The sequence below is a fragment of the Lissotriton vulgaris genome, chromosome 1_1, assembly GCF_964263255.1.
Source record: "Lissotriton vulgaris chromosome 1_1, aLisVul1.2, whole genome shotgun sequence".
Classification (NCBI taxonomy): domain Eukaryota; kingdom Metazoa; phylum Chordata; class Amphibia; order Caudata; family Salamandridae; genus Lissotriton; species Lissotriton vulgaris.
In genome coordinates, this window is record NC_141685.1 from 729,569,432 (window position 1) to 729,592,024 (window position 22,593).

The window sequence follows — 22,593 nt, forward strand, 5'->3', positions numbered from 1 at the left end:
TCCTCGAGTCTCAATCCCACCATCAGCTATGTCAGGACACTCGGCTTTGCCAGCAGGTGTTTCAATCCCTGGGGTTGACCATCAACGTCGAAAAGTCACAGTTTGCGCCATTGCAGACAAACTTCTCGGGAGCGATCCTCGACACCAAACTTTCAAGAGCATTCGTCTCGCGCGAGCGGCGACCGAAGATCCTTCGTCTGGTCTCCTTCATTCGAAAAAGACAGTCCGTTTCTTTTCGGACATTAAAATCATTTTTGGGAATGGCATCATCTTGTATCGCAGTGATCCCAAATTGCAGATTAAGAACCTGTCCCGTGCAGGAGGAACTGAACTTACAGTGGCGTCAGATCTCCGGGTCTTTCAACGACCTAGTTGCTGTCACAGCCCGCATGAGAAAAAGCTTGCTTTGGTGGGCGCAGCCAACCAATTTGGAGATGGGAATGTCGTTCCTCGTTCACGCACCAGATCTCACGCTCACAACAGTCTCCTCTCTGGAGGGGTGGGGCGCTCATCTCCATGGCCTATCTATCAAGGGCAAATGGACTCCGCCCCAACGCACGTGGCATATCAACAGGCTAGAGTTGATGGCGATCTTCCTAGCGCTCAAGTCATTCCTACCTGTAGTTCACGGGGAGTCAGTGCTTATCCAAACGGACAACACCACCAGCATGCACTACGTGAAAAAACAGGGAGAAACCAAGTCTCTACATCTGTCTCGCTTGGCCCAGTCGGTCTGGGATTGGGCTCTCCGTCATCAGATCACCTTGACAGCTGTCCATCTGCTGGGCGTGTCCAACATCCTGGCGGAATCTCTGAGCAGGTCCACTTCCTCAACACACGAATGGCAACTGCACCAGCCGACTCTGGATCTTGTCTTCCACCGGTGGGCTCGCCCAGCTCTAGACCTCTTTGCAACACCAGAGAATTGGAAATGCTCGTCTTAAGCAAGTTGGCATCCCCACCCAGGGTCGTGCGGGAATGCCCTTTTGATCGATTGGTGCGATCTATTCGCTTACGCTTTTCCGCCGATTCCTCTAGTACCGCGGGTGCTGTTGAAGATGCGGAGACAGCCCTGCCACATCATACTGATCGCACCTCGTTGGCCCAGACAGGCATGGTTTTCAGAATTGCTTCTGCTGTCCCAGCGCGATCCCATCCCTCTGCGACCTCGTCCAGACCTCCTAACGATGGACAAGGGCCAAGTATGCCATCCGGACCCTTCCACGCTACAATTGTCGGCATGGAACCTGAGCACCTTGAATTCGCAGACTTGAACATATCTCAGGAGTGCAGGGACATCCTTGCTCAGGCTAGGGCTCCGTCTACCATCAAAACTTACAAACTCAAGTGGAAGAGATTCTGTCATTGGTGCGTGGCAGCGAATGTCCATCCCATCCATTCCACTCCGGAGCAGCTTCTTCCGTTCTTCCTAAGTCTCGCTCAGTCCGGACTTTCACATGCTACTCTGAGAGTTTTCCTAGCTGCAATCTCTCGTTTTTGACACAATGGCTCTTTTTCCCTCTGTTCATCCAGAGTTATATGGCAAATCTTCGAAGGGCTCATCCGCAAGTTCCCACCTGTTCGGCGCCCTCCTCCATCTTGGCACCTTACTGTTGTCCTATCTCAACTTATGAAGTCACCATTTGAGCCTATCCATAAGGCGGATATCAAATTCCTCACCTGGAAAGTTGCGCTGCTTATGGCTTTGACTTCCTCTCGTCGCGTGAGCGAACTTCACGCTTTTACTGTCAAGCCGCCTTATCTACAATTCAAACCTAATGGAGTGGCGCTTCGCACCAACCCCTCTTTTCTACCTAAAGTGCCTACGGATTTTTATCTGAATGAGCCTGTGTTCCTACGAACTTTCTTTCCGGACCCAAGCTCTCCGGCGGAACAGCGCTTGCATTCTTTGGACATCAAACAATGCCTTAAATTCTACATTGCCAGAACTGCCTCCTTCCGCAAGTCCCATCAACTGTTCATTTCTTACGGACGACTGCGTAAGGGGCATCCAGTTTCTAAACCAACAATTGCCCGTTGGATTTCTTCAGCTATTACCTTCTGCCATTTACAAGCTGGCAAACCATTACAGTCTTCAGTGAGGGCTCATTCTACGAGGGCGATGTCTTCTTCCACCGCCTTGTTTGCTGGTGTGCCTCCATCAGATCTGCCGGGCAGCGACATGGTCCAGCAGGCACACTTTCACCAAGCATTACTGTTTGGATGCCATCCCGGAAGCGGACACCGCAGTGGGACAGGCGGTGCTTCGTCATCTTTTCCAATAAGGTGAGCCTCTGTTCCCCCCTCCTTGCTGTTTTTGCTGTGATTGCTAATGATGTTTTATACTGTCTTGGTTTTACATATGTGCCTAGCAATTTCAGCTCTAGGAGTTTACTGCTTTCTATTCTATTCAAGCATGTGAATCTATGAAAGACACCCCTAATACTGGAGAAGAACAATTCTTACTTACCTGTAAACAGGTGGTTCTCCAGTATTGGTGTTTTTCATAGATTCACATGCGACCCACCCTCCTCCCCTCAGAGGTTCTCTTCTCCTCATGCACTCTTGGTCACTTTGGTGCTACGAAAATCTGAGGGCTTGAGCTTCTGAGGAGAAGGTTCAAGAGGGTGCTGGCGCCTGATTGGCTGCAGTTTGGACTAACATAATGACACTGATATGTTACAAGTAGTTTTTTTTATCTTTCCATGCATTCCTATGTAGGAATCATTTTGGAGGTTTTCAGTTGTATTTCACCTTCTTTCATTATGTACTATATATATATATATATATATATATATATATATATATATATATATATATATATATATATATATATATATATTTAGCATTATTGCTATTTTATTTACCGTGGGACTCCCACTTCGATGACGGGGAATATTCAAGCATGTGAATCTATGAAAGACACCAATACTGGAGTACCTGTTTACAGATAAGTAACAATTGTTCTTTTTAACAGTAGTTGTCAATAACAGGGTTGTAGTTTTGACACTATTTTGGGTCCTCCACGTCTTTACAATCACTTTTTCAATTGCTTTGCTCTTCATATCAGGTTACAGACCCCTGCCTATTTAATACCATATTAAGCTTCATGGCCAGAAGTTTCATGAACTCTGCATCAAAGTCTGTCTCAGAGGATCTACTCTGTTACTAATTCATTTTCTTCTTCACTTCCACTTTTAGGTTTCTGATGAGTAAAACTCTTAGTAGCAAGCCTCGGATACTTGGTAATTTCCTTACTACTTCTCACTAGTCGTCCTCAGACCATAACTTTTTACTTCATAACTTTACTTGTTGCTTTTTCTATTTACTATGTAAGCTAGTAACTTTCCAACTTTATGGTCTTGTTCATAGAACGTAATTTTGAAGTTCTGCAATGAGAAACTCTGCTTTTTACACAAGCTGCTAAATTATGTTTTATGCTGATGCATTTATCATTGTCATAAAATCCCTTGTTCCTCTTCCTTCTTATACTCCTGTCGTCTTACCATTTCACTCATTCTCCATTGTAACTTTCCTTCACCTGAACCAAAAATCTTGCATGTGCCACCAAAATACCATTAAAACCTAGCCCACGGTAAATTCTGTCTTGCATGTTGATTTCAACAATTTCTTCAGAGTTTCATCTTCGAACGTCATGTAACAAACATATACTCAATACTCCATATGCAGTATTTGCCTACTCTAATTTGCGAAGGCAATATTTGATATCTACCGGTGATGCCAACTTTCTCCATTCTTCTCTGAGCTGTGTGGTGGATGTATCTGTGTTTTTTTCACAAGGTTGACTCTGGTTATTCCAAGTAAACATTGAGTATACTGGGCTAAACTCTACCTTTGGACAATTCATGAAAGTGCGACTTAAAGTTGTTCCAGATTGTTATACCATTCCTTACCTTTTGTAGAGCATCTTCTCAGGCTGCTTACTCCATTCATCTGACTGGCAACCTCTCCAAGTTTGAACTTTCTGTTTCTCATATACTTTGTGGTGTACTCTTAAAATAAATTTAATCCAGTTTGAGAGTTTTTGTAACCTGTTTTATGAAATGTGTTGTCTTCTGCAGAGGGCTGTCTGGTTGTCCAGGCACTCATGTGAGCTTCACATCTGTGATCTACAGATTCTAATAATCTGTCTTATCTTGCGCATCATGATCTGGACCATCTTAACTTACAGTAAATCATTTTTTCTAGCTTCTTCCAGATTTAAGACGCTTGATTCTACATTTTACATTTATTTTCAAGCCGTTGTCCCTTCTTCAAAGTGCTAAGTGATGTCTGCATAGTCTCCATGTAATTGATTTTCATGGAATTTCTCTCTTTTTCTGAATCTTCCTCCACTTTCTTCCCGGATTACCCATTATTTCCTCAGTGTCCCTATGTGTTTGATCTCCTGGGTGTGTCAGCCATGTCTTTGAGTGTCTTGGGTGTCAGCATTGCATTCGCTGTGCTCCCAGTCAAGTATCGTAAATGAGAGAGATGCTCCTTCCATAGTAATACTTGTTTTTCCCTACTTTTAACCTAGTTATTTGTGCCTTCAGCCGTTTTGCTTATATACATATTTGGAGGGCCTTGCTTTATCACTCTTTCCTCCTAGTCCTTTTTGGCATGCTTCCTGGACATTTTCTCTTGTTGTTCCCACACTACCTAGCTGTTCCCAGTAGACTTGTCTACCTGTCTCTGCGGCTGTGTCCCTGCACTGTCGCAGCTCTTTGCTAGTCTTATTTTACTTACTTTTGCTCTGAATGAGCTCCTACTGGAGCTCTGCTCTGGTAACAGGCTGATTGTCTGGTATTAGTCATTCCACTTCTAATTAGTACTTCCACATTTCAAAGGTAGGTATTCTCCATTGGTTCACGTCAGATATGAATCGGGTCTCTTATTATCACACAGCTGCATCCTTTTAGCATTTTCTGCGCTTTAGGCATGTCCCCATTTAATCCTACTTGGAGCTCAAGAATTTGACTGCATCTCTGTTTCTAAGATGTCAGTCTTAATGAATATTTACTTTGTGTTATAGGGTTTTGACTCTTAGGTTTTATTCTATGTTGCTTCGTTTTTCCTTTAATTTCCTTTAATTTCATTGATCATATCGATTTTTTTTTGATCTGGACTCGATTCCAGTATGCTTTATCATATATTTTAGTCTGTGTGGTTTGAGCTTTGTAAAGTAAATTGTTACCATACAAGGTGTTTCCTATACATTACTAACATAATTAGGTTTTAGCTAAAGCCATTGCTTTGCGGTTATCAATTTTGGATTAAACCATCGCTTTGCAAGACATTTGATGTGTGTTGATTTCAAGTGAGAATATGCTCAAGAAAAAGTATGTTAGTGAGGAATACATAACTGGAGCACATACTCGCATAAATGTGCACAATCAATGGGAACGAATGAAAGCCTATGCTCAAGAAAAAGTATGTTAGTGAGGAATACATAACTGGAGCACATACTCGCATAAATGTGCACAATCAATGGGAACGAATGAAAGCCATGAAATCCATAATTCAGGGCTTGCAGTGCTTGTAACTAAAAATGCGTTGTGTATGATCCAACCGTCTTGTACAATGAACATCAGAGAGTTGGGTACAGGAGGAAATCTTGGTTCATGACCTGTTACATTTGTTGCAAGTGGCTCGAATTACACTCTGATCTACCTACTGTGCAGGTGTAGAAGTCAGATTCCACATGAACCATTATCTCTTGTTTTGACAGCATGGCTCCCAAATATCTCCAGTGTGCGTGCTGAGACATACTGACTGCTGGCAGATTTTGGCACAGGCGTCTAGTGTCCTATAATGGACTATGCTTTATTTCCTCCTATAAAGCAGTACTTTCCTAACTTATCTCACAAAGGGCCCATTAGAACCTCTTCGCTGGGGAACTTCATATGTTTACTGTCAAATGTGGCACTAGTGTTGGTTCTTACGTCCATCAGGCAATCAACAAGATACGCATCAAAGACTATTTCCTGTGGTTTCATAAAAGTAGAATCATTTTACAGACCAGTAAAACCCTTAGTTTGACCCTCAGGTTTTGTCCGACTATTATTTTTTAAAGAATTACTATATTGAGATATTTTTTCTCCTAATTTTACCACTGTGACTGAGAGATTGTTGCATACACTGGGCAAAGCAAGAGACTTAAGACTCAGAGACCAGTTGTTTCTTCTCTTTTTTTAAATGCTCATTGTGTTCTTTTGTTATAAACCTTGTAATTTTGACTTATGAATTCTTAAAAAAATCAATAACATTCCAGCTTGAAAGGTAGGATAGTAATTACTTTCGATTTTCTGCAACATTCATGTTTGTTTAGAGAAGCACTACAGCTGACCCAGTTATTTGCGACTGTCTGTCAACCTCGGAATGGACCCGATTGTCAACCAGTGGATAGGAAAATGGATCACTGTGGTCATTATTTTCTGTTGGGCCGAGACCAGCTGTGCCCTTAGGGTCAGAGTAACAGTGGTTGGAATAATAACTTATTTAGGACTTTGTATGTGTGTGAACAGGGGCTAGAACTACAGTTTGTAGAACGTTTAGGGTAGACATAGACTGTGTTTGGTGGTAAGACCACCTCCCAGATTATGAGTCTTGCGCTGAATGGAATTTTCAAAGTTTTATGTGCTCAAAAGACAGATGTACGATTTAGAGGTGTCAGGAGTATGTTTCTAAGCAGATGCAGCTTTTAGATATCTACATGTAGAGATGGAGAATATGGGTTGAGAGAGTTTGACCACAGAACTGACTTTGCTGAGAAAACAAAAATAGTGAGAGCCTTGTTAAAGGTGCAGCCAACTGTATTGCTATATATTGTTACTTACTGGGTCCAGTTAGGTTTTTAACATTGCCCCCCTGTTCTTGGGAGTGAGAGTATGCAAATTCAAATGGCGGGTGAGCAGGTTTCCCTCTGGACTGGCAGGAGTTCTGCAGCAAAGAGATGGTTTATTCTTGTAAAGGATTTTTTCCAGTTCATCCTACTGAAAAGCAAGTGAAAAAAACAAAAACTGGTGATTTATGAGCATTTGTTACCTAAACAGCTGGTTCTGGCTGCAGTAGAAAACAGCAGGACACTTAATTTGATGATAGCTTATTCAAGTGCATTCTCCTCTTCTGGAGCCCTATTAGTTGAGAGGATTTGAAGGAGTTCTTGTGTAGTAACATTTTAAAAGCTTTATATAAGGAAAAATATCATGCAGCGCATTGCCCTACTGTCTATTTTCTGTAACTAGAACATTCTAAATCAGTTAATAAATGTTATTAACTAACCATTTATTGTTCTTCTAGGTTGCTGCCCAGCATGATGATGGCTTACTAGTTAACAAGCTGCCTTTGGAATTCCAGGTTTGTTTTGCCCGGTGCTTTAGCTTGTCTGTGTCACTGTTCACTCAGTGTTGAGTAATACCACTTTATGGACCCTCTTTTCTCCAGCTGTCTTTAAAGTCACACATCACGTATGAGGCTGTATGTTTTTTGCTTGGTTGTTCCTGTGGTCTCTGCCATGAGCGGCTGTCTGTAAGCAGACCTGTTGTTCCAAATAAATAACGTATACTTTGACTGGGCTGGGGGCCAGCCTTTGCTTATAATTGGATGGCTTTGTTGTTTAACTCCGTTCTCTCCACTTGATCAATGTCCATCCTCTCTTCATGTGTTAGTCCCACCCACTTTCTGGAGAAGTTCAGATTTGTTGACTTTCTTCCACTGCTGACTGTTGATTGCATTCAGGGAACTACTTTTTTTCTTTTTGTTTCAACACTCCTTAAAAGTGCTTGTGTTTGCTTGTTTTCTCCTTTGCGTGCTGCTTCCTCAGCTCACCTTGCTCTGAGATGGTTCTCTAGCTTGTCTGTTGCTCACTCTTGACTTCTTTGTTTTAAAAACTTTAGCTGCACATGTAGGAGAGTAGGGTCTGCACTCCTATGATCACCCCAGATTTTAGCTTTTTGCTTCACTGGTTTACGACTTCTCTGGCTGTGGGCCTGCTAATCAGACCCACAGCCTTGCTGTTCTCTCACTAAATTGACACGTGTACCTTAGGTGCATTTACCAATTGGTACTGGGCCACCTTATCAGACCCTGTAACTCAGGGCATAGGTGTACCCAGGGCCTACCAGGGGCTGCAGCATGTATTATGCCACCCCTGGCTGGCCATCTAAATCTGACACAACTGGCTGCACGACAGCTGGGGCAAAGTGGTGTAATCACCCTTTGCTGTAGAAATAGTATACCTATATCTAACCCTAAAATAGACACATGTATTCCTATCAGTCCTATGGCAGGCCTTAACAATCCTGAAGGCAGAGTGCTTGGAAGTATGTGAGATGGTGCTCTGGCATGAGCTGAGCCCATCTGCAGCTTGCGGAACCAAGTCCTAATAGCTGTTCTATGATAACGCGTACCATATACTCTTAAGTGCATTATAATCCTCGCGGTTATTTGCTATCTTTGGTATCGCTTTATCAAAACATGTCGAGTAAGGTGTCATACGAATTGGGATACTAACCCCTCGCCAATTCTGGCGACGGGGTTAGCATTCCACCCTTCTAGAGGGACACGACATGTATGTAACTGTGAACCCCGGTTAAAGTTAACTCGAGCCTCAGCATCACAAAATGGATGCTGCCACCACAGACACAAGTCTGACCCCCTGCAGCTGGGAGTCCTTCCAGCGAGGGGAGCTTGGACAAAGGGTTTCCTGCCAGGGTCGGTGCTAGCACCGACCCAGACAGGGTTTTGTGTATCCTAGGTAGGCAGGGCTGAATAGGAAGGTGACTGCAAGTGGCACCCCGGTGCTCACTGTGCATCTGCCAGTTTGAACCGGTTCCAGGGGCACACCAGCCCCTGAGCTGGGGAAAGTCCGGCATGGGAGAGGGGTGTAACCACCCCCCTTCCTGGTCCCACCCATGGGCAGGACCTAGTCCCGTACCAGCCCCTTTCTTTAGTATAAAGGTGGGAGCGGGGACCCTTCCAATTTAGATCTTTGAATCCTGAAACTACTTTCTACGAAAGGAACTCAAGACTTCTTCCTAAGATTTCTCCCTTGTGACTAAGGAGTAGTCACCCTGCATCTGTGGGCACCAACTAAGAACACTGCGGTTTGCTGCACGTTCTTCCTCAGGAATCCGACCGACCAGCACGACGAGACCCGGCTTCCCTGGCACCTCTGACCTCTACCTACATCGTCAGCTCAGCTGAGATCCGTGGGTGTGACGAGACCTCGAGTGACCGGCCATCTTCAGAACTGCACGACGCTTATCCAGCACGACCGCCGAGGGATCCTCGAGTGAGTGCTTTGGGGTGTGAGAAGCCCTAACCCTGAGCAGCTCCAGCACCGAAGTCCAGCCTCCCACCATCCAGGAGATCTGCGTGGGGCCCTTCTGCTCTTTGCTGCTCACCGCGTTGTCCTGCTACTTACCTGCTGGCTTGTGGCCCTCTTGACGATGCACCACGTCGACAACACCGCTGGTCTGGTTGCTCCAGACTGGCCCATGCTCCCCTACAACAGAGGAGCACCCCGGACCCTCCTGGTCCACTCCACACGCCATTTTGAGTCCACCGCGTGGGCTTGCATTTGCCAAGACTTGTTGCCCCAATCCTGGGTCCAGCGACTTCGACAGCAGATACCATCGCGGGACAGCTCGCACCTCCATCCTGGTAGCCGACAACGCCTCCTGGTCCGTGAGACTGCAGAGCCCAGCGTCGCCCACTCACCTGGTCGAGGTGACTTCGCCCGGTGCCATCCTGGTGCCCATCTAATCACTGGCTAGTGATTCAGAACTTGGTCCCCTCTGCTTACATGTGTCTTCCATCTTCGATCCAGGCTTGGATCACTTCGAACTTCATCACTGGTCGCCTGCCAGCAACTTCTTCTTTCAGGCTCCATAGACTGCAACGAGGATTCCCAACGTCTTTTCAGACCTATGCATCCGCAGCCCCTGGGCTAGGTAACCTGAACATTTTGATGCTCCGGCATAGCTTAACTATCTAAGTGTCCAGATCCTTTTTCGTTTCAGCTCTACCTAGTCGGATTCGTCCGATAACACTAACTTTACGAAATCTAGCAACCATAGACTTGGTCCCGCATCCCGCGTCAGAGTGCACACTCTGCACCCGATCTCCCTAGGCCTCCTGCTAGTAATCTGAAGGTTCAGTAGTCCAGTCCTAGCGATCCTAAAGCCTATTAGAGTAGTACTTACCTGCTAGTAATTTCGCATTCCACTTTTAGAGTATATGGTTTTTCGTGCCCCTCGGACATTTGTGTAAATTGTGCGACTTTCAGTATTTCTTTAAGAGCTTTGTATTGTGCTTAGCGCCCTGTCCTCATAAAGAGTCCAGGGCTGTTGTGTTCTAAATAAATATACTTTATTTTCATAACAACTTGTGTGGTGTCCTTTCACTTGGTGTTCAAGGGGTATATGTGATGGTATAACAGCTGGCTTAACACGCCCTCTAGAGTTTAGCCTAAAGACTGCTCTTGTCCATGCTACTAGGATAGCTGGTCTTAAGGTTGACTTACAACCACACATCAATAAGGGTCGTTTGGAATGATACACAGTGATCACTAGAATAGTGAACACTACATATCAGGCCAACTTCTCACATTGGTGGGCAGCGGTTGGGATTTGAGCTTGCTGTTGTTTTACCACACGTATCCTAAGAATATCATTGTGAAAGATCACATAAGTACCCAGGTACATATAACTTAGTTTAGAATACTCTGAGTTCTACTGAACCAGCTGTTGTAGTTCAACAGGGCCTAGCACACCCTGACTACAACTCTTAGCAAGGGATCAGTAGGCAAACAAATAGTGTAGGTAAGTGCACCACTTACACCTCACTAGAAAAGCATGTCGGACAAAGGAGGGAACTCAGTGACCCCCCTTGTGTCAGTGGACCCTCCACAGGTCACTTCAAGATATGCAGCTCTTAGCTTCCAGGAGATGAGACAGATATGTACCTCCAGGAAGCTAAAGCAGGGTTCTAACCCTACAATTCCCTTTCTGATTGGTCTCTTAGAGACTTATGATGCCAGGAGGACTGCCAACACAGATCCTTCTCATCCAGATGGGAACATGCCCCCCTTAGAAGGAACCCTTGGGGACCCTGACCTCCAAAACAATGGAACAGTGAGTGAAGGTGAGGAGGAGGATCAGGAAGTGTCAGAGGAGGAGGCAGACAAGGGTCAGGTAGAAGTCGGTAGACTCACCAGGACCAACTTAAGTAGGCATGAGAATAGATTTGGGGGACCCCCAGGGCCACTCTCAGGCAGACTTAACATTGGGAATGGACGAGTTAGGTCTCTATCCAGAGGCTCTAACAGATCCATTCGAACCAATGGCTCTCAGACCTCTTCTCACAGAGGGATGACATCCCCTCAGAGTAGAGAGCATGAAGCAAAGATGAGGGAAGTCAATCTGAGGATTGAAAGGGAAGAACTTGCCCTGGCCAAAGAGAGGCTTGCCTTTGCTAGAGAGCAGAAATTGAGTGGGGTAGACCCCACTGGTGGCAGCATTTTACCTCGAGAGAAGGACAGGAGTTTAGACACTAGACACCTGAGTAAGATAGTGCCCCCCTTTAAACAAGGGGATGATATCCACAAATGGATAACTGCTTTGGAGAGGGCTTGCACTGTCCAGTGCGTCCCCCAGAGTCAGTGGGCAGCTGTCTTGTGGCTCTCCTTTGAAGACAAAGGTAGAGATAAGCTCCTCACTACTAGAGCTGAGGATGCTAACAATTACCAAGTCCTGAAAAATACACTGATAGATGGGTTTGGCCTAACCACTGAGCAGTACAGGTTGCTGTTCAGGGATACCCAGAAAACTCAGTCTCGGGATTAGTCTAATTTTGTGGATTGTGCCAGTAAGGCTTTGAAGGGCTGGTTGCTGGGCAGTAAGGTTACTGATTACACAGGATTGTATAATCTGATCATGAGGGAACAGATTTTAAACAATTGTCAGAACCAGTTGTTGCATCAGCACCTTGTTGACTCAGATCTGACCTCTCCCCAAGAATTGGGAAAGAAGGCAGACAGATGGGTCAGAACAAGGGTTAAGCAGAACCAGGGCCAGAACCAGGGTGGTCAGAAGAAAGCAGACCAGAAGGGTAATAACAAAGGTGAACAAAATGACCAGAAGTCTTCGACAGGCCCCCAACAAACCAAAGAGGGTGGGGGTCAGGCTTCACAGCAGAAAAAGAAGACTCAAGAAGGCCAGTCTAAAAGGTGGTGCCAATACTGTAAAAGTAAAACTCACTGGTTTAGTGAGTGCACCAAGAAAGGAGGGCAAACTCCTGCCACTGCAGCCCCTAAGGCACCAGCACCCCCTAGTACAGTCAGCAGTGGTAGTGCACCTCCCAAGAGATTAGTTGGGTTAACCTTGGGATCTGAGGGTTATGACAACTTAGTTGGCACACTCACTCAGGCTGTCCTTGTCTGTACAGGGGATATGGATATGTCCCCTGATGCAAGTCGCAATACTTTGGCCAAATACAGGCAGACACCTTTTATAAATGGAAAGATGGCTCAGGCCTATAGGGACACTTGTGCCAGTGTCACAATGGTGACCCCTAACTTTGTGGACCCTGGACAGATCATACTAGGTACAGACTACCTAGTGACCAATGCTAGCAATGTCACTACCCACCATAGTATGGCAATTGTAGCCTTCTCCTGGGGAGGGGTAAGTGGCCAAAAGAAGGTTGTTGTTAGTTCAGACCTCCCAGTTGAATGTTTGTTGGGCAATGATTTGGAGTCATCACTATGGTCAGAAGTGGAGCAGAGGACTCGCATGGAGATGTTAGGTGTGCCAGCACATGTCCTTGCTGTGACTAGGTCACAGGCCAGAAGATGCCCCACTGAACAGGTGCTGGATCCTGGAACAATGGATCAGACACCTTACAAGAAGAGCAGTAGGGTTAAGGCCTTGCCTTCCCCCTTGCCCCAGGTTGTGGATCAAGTCTCAGAGGAGGCTGACCTCAAAGAGCTGAGGGAAACTGAGCCTAAAGAACTTGAACCTGATCAGGTTGAGTTTCTGGGTTCAGGGGGACCCTCCAGAGAAGACCTGGGGAAGGCACAGTTAGACTGCCCTTCTCTTGAACCCCTCAGACAGCAGGCTGCTGCTGAGGCTGCAGGGAACGCCACAGGTAGCCACAAGGTATACTGGGATGATGGACTCCTATACTCTGAAGCAAGAGACCCCAAGCCTGGTGCAACCAGGAGGCTGGTCGTCCCCTTGTCGCAGAGCGGTTTCCTTCTTACCTTGGCCCATGAGATTCCCCTTGCAGGACACTTAGGCCAGAACAAGACTTGGGACAGACTTGTCTCATACTTTCACTGGCCTCATATGAATGAAGATACCAAGGAGTTTTGTCGCTCCTGTGTCACTTGCCAAGCCAGTGGTAAGTCAGGTGGCATAACAAAGGCCCCCCTTATACCAATGCCTGTGGTGGGGGTGCCCTTTGAAAGAGTGGGGATTGACATTGTTGGTCCAATGGAACCCCAGACAGCATCAGAGCACAAGTTTATACTGGTGGTGGTGGACCATGCCACCAGGTATCCTGAAGCTATTCCCCTTAGGACCACTACAGCACCTGTTGTGGCAAGAGCCCTAGTTGGAGTGTTCTCCAGAGTGGGCTTCCCTAAGGAGGTTGTCTCTGACAGAGGTGCAAACTTCATGTCAGGATATCTGACTGCTATGTGGAAGGAATGTGGTGTCAACTACAAGTTCACTACACCCTATCATCCACAATGCAATGGGCTTGTTGAAAGGTTCAACAGGACCCTAAAAGGGATGTTTCATGGACTACCTGAAAAGCTCAGGCGTAGATGGGATGTCCTGATACCCTGCCTTTTATTTGCTTATAGAGAAGTCCCACAGAAGGGGGTTGGCTACAGCCCTTTTAAACTTCTGTATGGACATCCTGTATGAGGACCCCTGTGTTTGGTGAAGGAAGGATGGGAGAGACCTCTCAAAAAGCCTGCAACCAACATAGTGGACTATGTACTTGGTCTCCGCTCCAGGATGGCTGAGTACATGGAAAAGGCTTCCAAAAACCTTGAGGCTAGCCAAGAACTCCAAAAAGCTTGGCATGACCAAAAGGCTGTCCTGACTGTGTACAAGCCTGGACACATGCTAGTCCTGTGCTAGATTTGTTATAGCGAGAGCTTGGATCTCTCAGAATCCTCTCCATATGATTGAGTGGTGGGCTCTTGTTAATGAAATTCATACTATGGAAGGCTCACTTGCCAAGATTAGAGGAAGGAAAGCAATGGCGAAGTTTAAGATTTGGGATAATTTTCTGTAAAATTTGCACATGCTACAGACTATGGATGTTTTGTGGGGATGATGATTTTACCGACCAGCCAGGATTACGCGTGTGAGAAGTTGGCCTGATATATGATGCTCACTAGTTCTAGTGATCACCTTGTATCAGTCCAACAACCCTTATTGTGATTGGTTGTAAGTCAACCTTATAGAACAGCTATCCTAATGGTAGCATGGACGAAGCAGTCTTAGGCTAAACTCTTTTGGCATGTGAAGCCAGCTGTTTTACCACATATAACCCCTTGAATACAAAAAGAAAGGACACCACACAGGTAGTTATGAAAATAAACAAGATATTTATTAACTAACAAACACCTCTGAACTCTTTATGAGATCAGAGGGCTAAGCACATGACAAGACTCTTAAGAAAAATATGTTTAAGTTGCACAATTACAATGTTGCCCTAGGGGCACAACAAACCATATACTAACTAAGTGGAATGTGAAAGTCGATAGAAGGAATGGAGCTGTCCAGAGGCTGTAGGATCACTGGGACTACACTACCCTAACCTTAGGTAAGTAATAGGAGGCCCACAGAACGCGTGTGCAGAGTGTGAACTCACACGCAAGATGCGTATCAACGTCTATGGACAGTACAGTTCAAGAAAAAGGTGAGTACGGACAATCCTGACTAGGTAGGACTAAAACGACTGTGGAACTGGACACTAGGAGAGTCAATCTACCCTTGAGCACCGAAATGCTCTTGTTACCTCACCCACAGGCTGGGGGTGCATAGGTGCGAACTCGTGTCGGGTTCCGGCGTTGAAGTCTATGGAGCCTGGAAGAAAAGATGCTGCAAGCGACCAGGAGGAAGATGTCCGGTGTGAACCAAGGGTGGATCAGTGGAGAACCTGAAAGCAGAGGGGACAATGTTCAAAGTCACTAGCCAGCGACTGTAGTGGAACCAGGAGTGGAACCAGATGTCGTCGTCTCGATCAGGTGAAGAGTGGACACTTGTCTCTGCAGCCACGTGGATCTGGAGGTGTCTGCGACGACCAGGATGGAGGCACGAGCTGTCCCACGCAGGCTCTCGCTGTCGGTGGTGTCGGATCCGGATTTGGAGTCAACAGGCCTTGGCAAAGGCAACCCACACGGTGAGTGGAAACGACGTCTGGAGTAGAACAGGAGGGTCCGGGGTGCTTCTCCTTTGCAGAGAAGCAGGGGCCAGTCTGGGGCAACCAGACCAGCAGATTGGATTTCAAGGTTCGTCGTCTAGGAGGTCACTAGCCAGCCGGCAAGTGACCAGACAACGCGTCGCGCAGCAAACAGGCAGAAGGGCCCCACGCAGATCTCGTGGATGCTGGAGGGCTGGTCTTCGGTGCAGGAGCTGCTCGGGGTCGGGGCTTCTCAGTCCCCAAAGCAATTGGTCGAGGTAACCTCAGAAGTCTTGCTGGAGCGAAGTGCTGCTTCTTCCAAGATGGCCGGTCCCACGTGTCTCGTCACACCCACGGATCTCAGCTGTGCTGCAGATGTAGGTAGAGGTCGGAGAGGTCTGGGAATCCGGGTCTCGTCGGGCTCTGAAGTCTGGATCCTCGAGAGAAGACGACAAAGGGAAGCCGCTGGATGCTGATGGTGCCTGCTTGTGCAGAGTGGATACTGCTTGCCCACAAGGGAGATTTCTTCAGTCTAACTGGCAGAAAGTCGAAGTCCAGAGTTTCTTCTTGTAGAGTTTCAGTTCAGGATAAATCTAACTTGGAATGGGACCAGCTCCTACCTTTATCCTGCTAAAGGGGGCTGTACTATCACTAGGTCCCTCCTCTGGGTGGGACCAAGAAGGGGGGTGGTTACACCCCCTATCCTTTGTCCGGTCTTGTGCCAGAGCTGGGGCTGGAGAGCCTCAGGAACTGGTTTAGACCGGTGTATTCACAGGGACACCTTGTGTGCCCCAGGCATGTCTCATTCCTTTCAGCCCTGTCCTACCCAATCCACAAAATCCTGTCTGGGGTGGTGCTAGCACCTCCCAAGGCAGGAAACCCTGTGTCCAAGCCTCCCTCGCTGGAAGAACTCCCAGCAGCAGGAGGTCAGACTTGTGTCTGTGGTGGCAGCATCCATTTTGTGATGCTGAGGCTCGGGTTAACTTTAACCCGGGTTCACAGTTAGGTACATGTCGTGCCTCTCTAGAAGGGTGGAATGCTACCCTTTCGCCAGAATTGGCGAGGCGGTAGTATTCCAATTCGTGTGGCACCTTACACGACATGTTGTGATAGTGCTATGCCAAAGTTAGCAATAACCGCGAGGATTATAATGGACTTAAGAGTATATGGTATATCGTTATCATGGAAACAGCTAAAGGACTTGGTTCCGAAAGCTGCAGACAGGCTCAGCTCATGCCAGAGCACTATCTCACATAATTCCAAGCACTCTGCCTCCAGGATTGTTACGGCCTGCCATAGGAGTGACTTATAGGAGTATATGTGTCCATTTTAGGGTTAGATATAGAGATATTATATCTAAAGCAAAGGGTGTTTACACCACCTTGCCCCAGCTGATTGATCAGCCAGTTGTGTCAGATTTGGATGGCCAGCCAGGGGTGGCATAATACATGCTGCAGCCCCTGGTAGGCCCTGGGTGCACCTGTGCCCTGGGTACCTAAGGTACACTGTTCAGGGGCTGATAAGGTGACTCAGTATCCAATTAGATATGTACCTATAGTACATGGAATCCATTTTACAGAGAGAGCCGTGGGCCTAGGGTCCTGAATAGCAGGGCTCCAGGTCAACTAAGTCGAGAAACCAGCTAAACACCCGGCAAAAAGTTGGGGGTAACCATAGTCAGATATCCACCTTCCTACAACGAGCCCCCTTTTTTTTCTCGTCATTTGGGAGCTCATTTGTGGCTAAATAATTATTATAGGAAATGTTAATTGCTTGGTTTTTTTGTATACTGATATCTATCTGCAATATATTTTTGCAAAATGAGATTGTCAATCACCTTGGCTTGTTTGTCAATAAAAATAAAAAAGGAAGTTGCACTCCTTGTCTGTTGGCATGTCATAATCTTTAGATGAAGATCAATATTAAGTAATGAATTTCAGGTAACTAATTGTGCATTATAAATTGATGTCTTTGTCGTCAACGTACGCTCATTGAACCGACGCACTGTGGAGATCTAGGACCTGATAGACACCCTCTCGCCCGATGTTGCCTTCTTCACGGAAACCTGGACCAACGCCTCCTCTGGCTGGACATCGCCAATACCATCCCCGACGGCTACAAAATGCAAAGAAAAGACTGCTTCCTCCGCCCAGGAGGAGGACTCCCCATCACACACAAGACCCCCCTCTGACTCGCCACGTCCAGCACGAGTGACCCCCACTCCAAAATAGAGCACCTCAACTTCTCCAGTATTAGGGTGTCTTTCATAGATTCACATGCTTGAATATTCCCCATCGTCGAAGTGGGAGTCCCACTGTGAATAAAATAGCAATAACATACCAATAACATATGTATGTAAAAACATAACACATGAAATAGTAGTAGTAAATGGATAATAAAGGCTCAAAACCAATTTCTACATAGGAATACATGATAGAGAGAAAAAACACTTGTAACATATTCCTGTCATTATGTTAGTCCAAACTACAGCCAATCAGGCGCCAGCACCCTTCCAGAACCTTCTCCTCAGAGCTCAGACCCTCAGATTTTCTACCGCACGTCGTGTGAAGGGAGTCTCCCTGAGCTCTGCTCAGTTTTCTCTATTTCTTCAAGGTTTTCCAGTCTTCTCAACATGTCAAGTAAGAAGTCTTTATTTAGACCTTGCTCTTCTTGTGGAAACTACGTCTTTACTCTGAGGACCCCCACAAGAAGTGCATTTATTGCCTTTATCCCGACCATGAAGTTGGTAGCTGTAAATTTTGCTGGACTTTCTCCACAAAAACCCTTAAGGACAGAGAAGGCCATCTCCTCATTTGGCACCAACATCTTAAGGACAAGGATTTGGCGTTGTCAGATGCAGAAAGTCTGCAGTCTGGACCTTCTCATGCAGCCTCCAAGCGTAGTAGTGTGCAGGATATGCCTTCTCCTTTTCTAAAAAGGAAAAAACTTTCCATGTCTGTGGCTCCTGCAGTGTCTTCACCACCTCCTATTACTGCTACGCCCACGAGACCTGGCTCTCAGGCGTCTTCTGCTGCCTCCCATCATGTTTCTGCTCCGAAACATGTTTCATCGTCGACGATCGTCCCGACGATGAGATCAGCTCTCTCCGGATCGTCAACGGCGACAGTGATGACGACATCAGCCTCTGGATCGTCGACCACCGCTATGTCGACGTCGTCCATGTCGACTAAGGTATCACTCAGCTTCAAGACTGTCTCGTCGACAATACCTATTTCCTCGGCGTCGACGAAGAAATCTACTTCGTCGTCGGCAAAGTCATCGTCGACGAAAGCTCTCAAGAAGTCTTCTTTGTCGACGGTCCCATCGACGAGGGCTCAGTCGACATCGACTCCTTCGACGCTGGCTTCATCTTTGTCGACTACCTCTACGTCTATGATGGTTCCGTCGACAGCGAATTTCTCTACAACGACTTCGTCGACACTGTAGGAAGGTGGATACCTGAGTATGGTTACCCCAGATTTTTTGCCTAGTGTTTAGCTGGTTTTCAACTTAGTTGGCCTGGGATCCTGCTAATCAGGGCCCCAGGCTGTCTGCTCTCTCTTTAAAATGGGCTCCATGTACCCTAGGTACATCTCCAATTGGATATTGGGTCACCTTATGAGCCCCTGTACAATGCACTATAGGTACCCAGGGCATAGGTGAGAAGTTGGCCTGATATATAATGTTCACTATTCTAGTGAGCACTTTGTGTCAGTCCAAACAACCCTTATTGATGATTGGTTGTAAGTCAACCGTAGACCAGCTATCCTAGTAGCATGGACAAGAGCAGTCTTTAGGCTAAACTCTAGAGGGCGTGTTAAGCCAGCTGTTATACCATCACATATACCCCTTGAACACCAAGTGAAAGGACACCACACAAGTTGTTATGAAAATAAAGTATATTTATTTAGAACACAACAACCCTGGACTCTTTATGAGGACAGGGTGCTAAGCACAATACAAAGCTCTTAGGAAAATACGCAAAGTTGCACAATTTACACAAATGCCCGAGGGGCACGAAAAACCATATACTCTAAAAGTGGAATGCGAAATTACTAGCAGGTAAGTACTACGCTAATAGGCTTTGGGATCGCTAGGACTTGACTACTGAACCTTCAGATTACTAGCAGGAGGCCTAGGGAGATCGGGTGCAGAGTGTGCACTCTCACGCGGGATGCGGAACAAAGTCTATGGTTGCTAGGAATTACAAAGTTAGTGTTATCGGACGAATCCGACTAGGTAGAGCTGATACGAAAAAGGATCTGGACCCTTGGATAGTGAGGCTATGCTGGAGCACCGAAATGCTGAGTTTACCTAGCCCAGGGGCTGCGGATGCATAGGTCTGGAAAGACGTCGGGAATCCTCGTTGCAGTCTATGGAGCCTGAAAGAAGTTGTTGCTGGCAGGCGACCAGTGATGAGATTCGGAGGGATCCAAGCCTGGATCGAAGATGGAAGACACCTGTAAGCAGAGGGGACCAAGTTCTGAATCACTAGCCAGTGATTAGATGGGCACCAGGATGGCACCGGATGGAGTCACCTCAACCAGGTGAGTGGGCGTCGCTGGGCTCTGCAGTCTCACGGACCAGGAGGCATTGTCGGCGACCAGGATGGAGGTGCGAGCTGTCTCACGATGGTATCTGCTGTCGACGTCGCTGGACCCAGGATTGGGGCAACAAGTCTTGGCAAATGCAAGCCCACGCGGTGGACTCAAAATGGGGTCTGGAGTGGACCAGGAGGGTCCGGGGTGCTCCTCTTTTGGAGGGGAGCAAGGGCCAGTATGGTGCAACCAGACCAGCGGTGTTGATGTCGTTCGTCGTCAGGAAGGCCACAAGCCGGCGGGCTAGTAGCCAGACAACGCGGTGAGCAGCAAAGAGCAGAAGGGCCCCACGCAGATCTGGTGGATGCTGAAGGGCTGAACTTCGGTGCTGGAGCTGCTCAGGGCTGGGGCTTCTCACACCCCAAAGCACTCACTCGAGGATCCCTCGGCGGTCGTGCTGGGCAAGCGTCGTGCAGTCTTGAAGATGGCCGGTCCCTCGAGGTCTCGTCGCACACACGGATCTCAGCTGAGCTGACGATGTGGGTAGAGGTCAGAGGTGCCAGGGAAGCCGGTTCTCGTCGAGCTGGGCAGTCTTGATCCGGAGGAGAGACTTACAGCAGACCGCGATGCTTGGATGGTGCCTGCGGATGCAGGGTGACTACTCCTTAGCCACAAGGGAGAAATCTTGAGAAGAAGTCGAGAGTTCCTTTCGTAGAAAGTAGTTTCAGGATTCAAAGATGATCTAATTTGGAAGGGGGCCCGCTCCTATCTTTATACTAGGAAAAGGGGCTGGCACGCGACTAGGTCCTGCCCATGGGTGGGACCAGGAAGGGGGGTGGTTACACCCCTCTCCCATGCCGGACTTTCCCCAGCTCAGGGGCTGGTGTGCCCCTGAAACTGGTTCTAGCCGGCAGATGCATAGTGAGCACCGGGGTGCCACTTGCAGTCACCTTCCTCTAAAGCCCTGCCTACCCAGGATACACAAAACCCTGTCTGGGATGGTGCTAGCACCGCCCCTGACCGGAAACCCTTTGTCCAAGCCTCCCTCGCTGGAAGGACTCCCAGCAGCAGGAGGTCAGACTTGTGTCTGTGGTGGCAGCATCCATTATGTGATGCTGAGGCTTGAGTTAACTTTAACCGGGTTCACAGTTACATACATGTCGTGTCCCTCTAGAAGGGTGGAGTGCTAACCCCGTCGCCAGAATTGGCGAGGGGTTAGTATTCCAATTCGTATGACACCTTACTTGACATGTTTTGATAAAGCGATACCAGAGTTGGCATATAACTGCGAGGATTATAATGCACTTAAGAGTATATGGTATGCGTTATCATGGAACAGCTATTAGGACTTGGTTCTGCAAGCTGCAAACGGGCTCAGCTCATGCCAGAGCTCCATCTCACACGATTCCAAGCACTCTGCCTTCAGGATTGTCAAGGCCTGCCATAGGAGTGACTGATAGGAATACGGGTGTCCATTTTAGGGTTAGATATAGGTATACTATATCTAAAGCAAGGGGTGATTGCACCACCTTGCCCCAGCTGTCGTGCAGCCAGTTGTGTCAGATTTAGATGGCCAGCCAGGGGTGGCATAATACATGCTGCAGCCCCTGGTGGGCCCTGGGTACACCTATGCCCTGAGTTGCAGGGTCTGATAAGGTGGCCCAGTACCAATTAGATATGTACCTAAGGTACATGGAATCCATTTTACAGAGAGAGCAGTAGGCCTGGGGTCCTGATTGTCAGGGTCCCAGGTCAACTAAGTCGGAAAACCAGCAAAACACCAGGCAAAAAGTTGGGGGCAACCATAGTCCGGTATCCACCTTCCTACACGGACCACTCAGCAAAAGACTGCAAAATTTGTAGAACTTTTTCTACAAAAACGCTGAAAGACGGAGAAGGACGTCTTTTACTCTGGCTGAACAGGCTCAAGACCAGAGACAATCTGGCATCTTCTGAGGAAGATGAGTTCTCTTCGGTTTCCTCACAACTGTCTTTAAAAAGGTCTAGGATGGCTTCCCCTAGCCCTACAGACGCTCCTCCAAAGAAGACTGCGAAAAAGTCTTCAGAGGTCAGGTTATCAGCGTCTGAGAAGAAGGTTCATACCTTCAAGAAACCTACGCCGCTGTCGACGACAACATCGTCGACACCTTCATCTGCACAGAAGACTGTCTCACGTCTATGTCTCGATGTCGATGACGACAGTATCGACGACGTCAGGGTTTTCATCATCGACGACTACACCTTCATCGACGGCGGGTAAGCCTTTGTCGTCTATTATTATCATCAAAAAATAGTCATAGTCGACGGCGTCGTCAGTGTCGACGACTAGACCAGCGCTGTCGACGTCTGTGCCATCGACGAAGCCTTCGTCGACGAGTGTGCCGTCGACTAAATCATCGTCGACGAGTGTACCGTCGACAAAAGACTCAACGACGAGAAAGATACCGTCGACAGTCCCATCGTCGACGAGTGTCGTTGACCAAGCCATAGAAGAGGACGATTTCGACGAAAGCAACAACGGCAATGGGCGTACCGTCGTCGGCTGCACCGTCGACGAGGATATCATCGACGCCGCAATGGAAACAGTCACCGACGGTTCCACCGTCGTCGACACAGACTCAAGACCTAC

General features: G+C 47.3%; 1 protein-coding gene across 2 annotated transcripts in view; it reads left to right on the forward strand.

The window, feature by feature from the left end:
- Nucleotides 1-22,593, forward strand: part of TDRD5 (tudor domain containing 5) — a 1,550,608-nt gene that overhangs the window by 348,227 nt on the left and 1,179,788 nt on the right. For both annotated transcript variants that reach the window (XM_086955296.1, XM_086955303.1), the window contains exon 4: nucleotides 7,303-7,359. In XM_086955296.1, coding sequence (XP_086811422.1) covers nucleotides 7,303-7,359 — 57 coding nt within the window. The remainder of the gene's footprint in view (nucleotides 1-7,302; nucleotides 7,360-22,593) is intronic.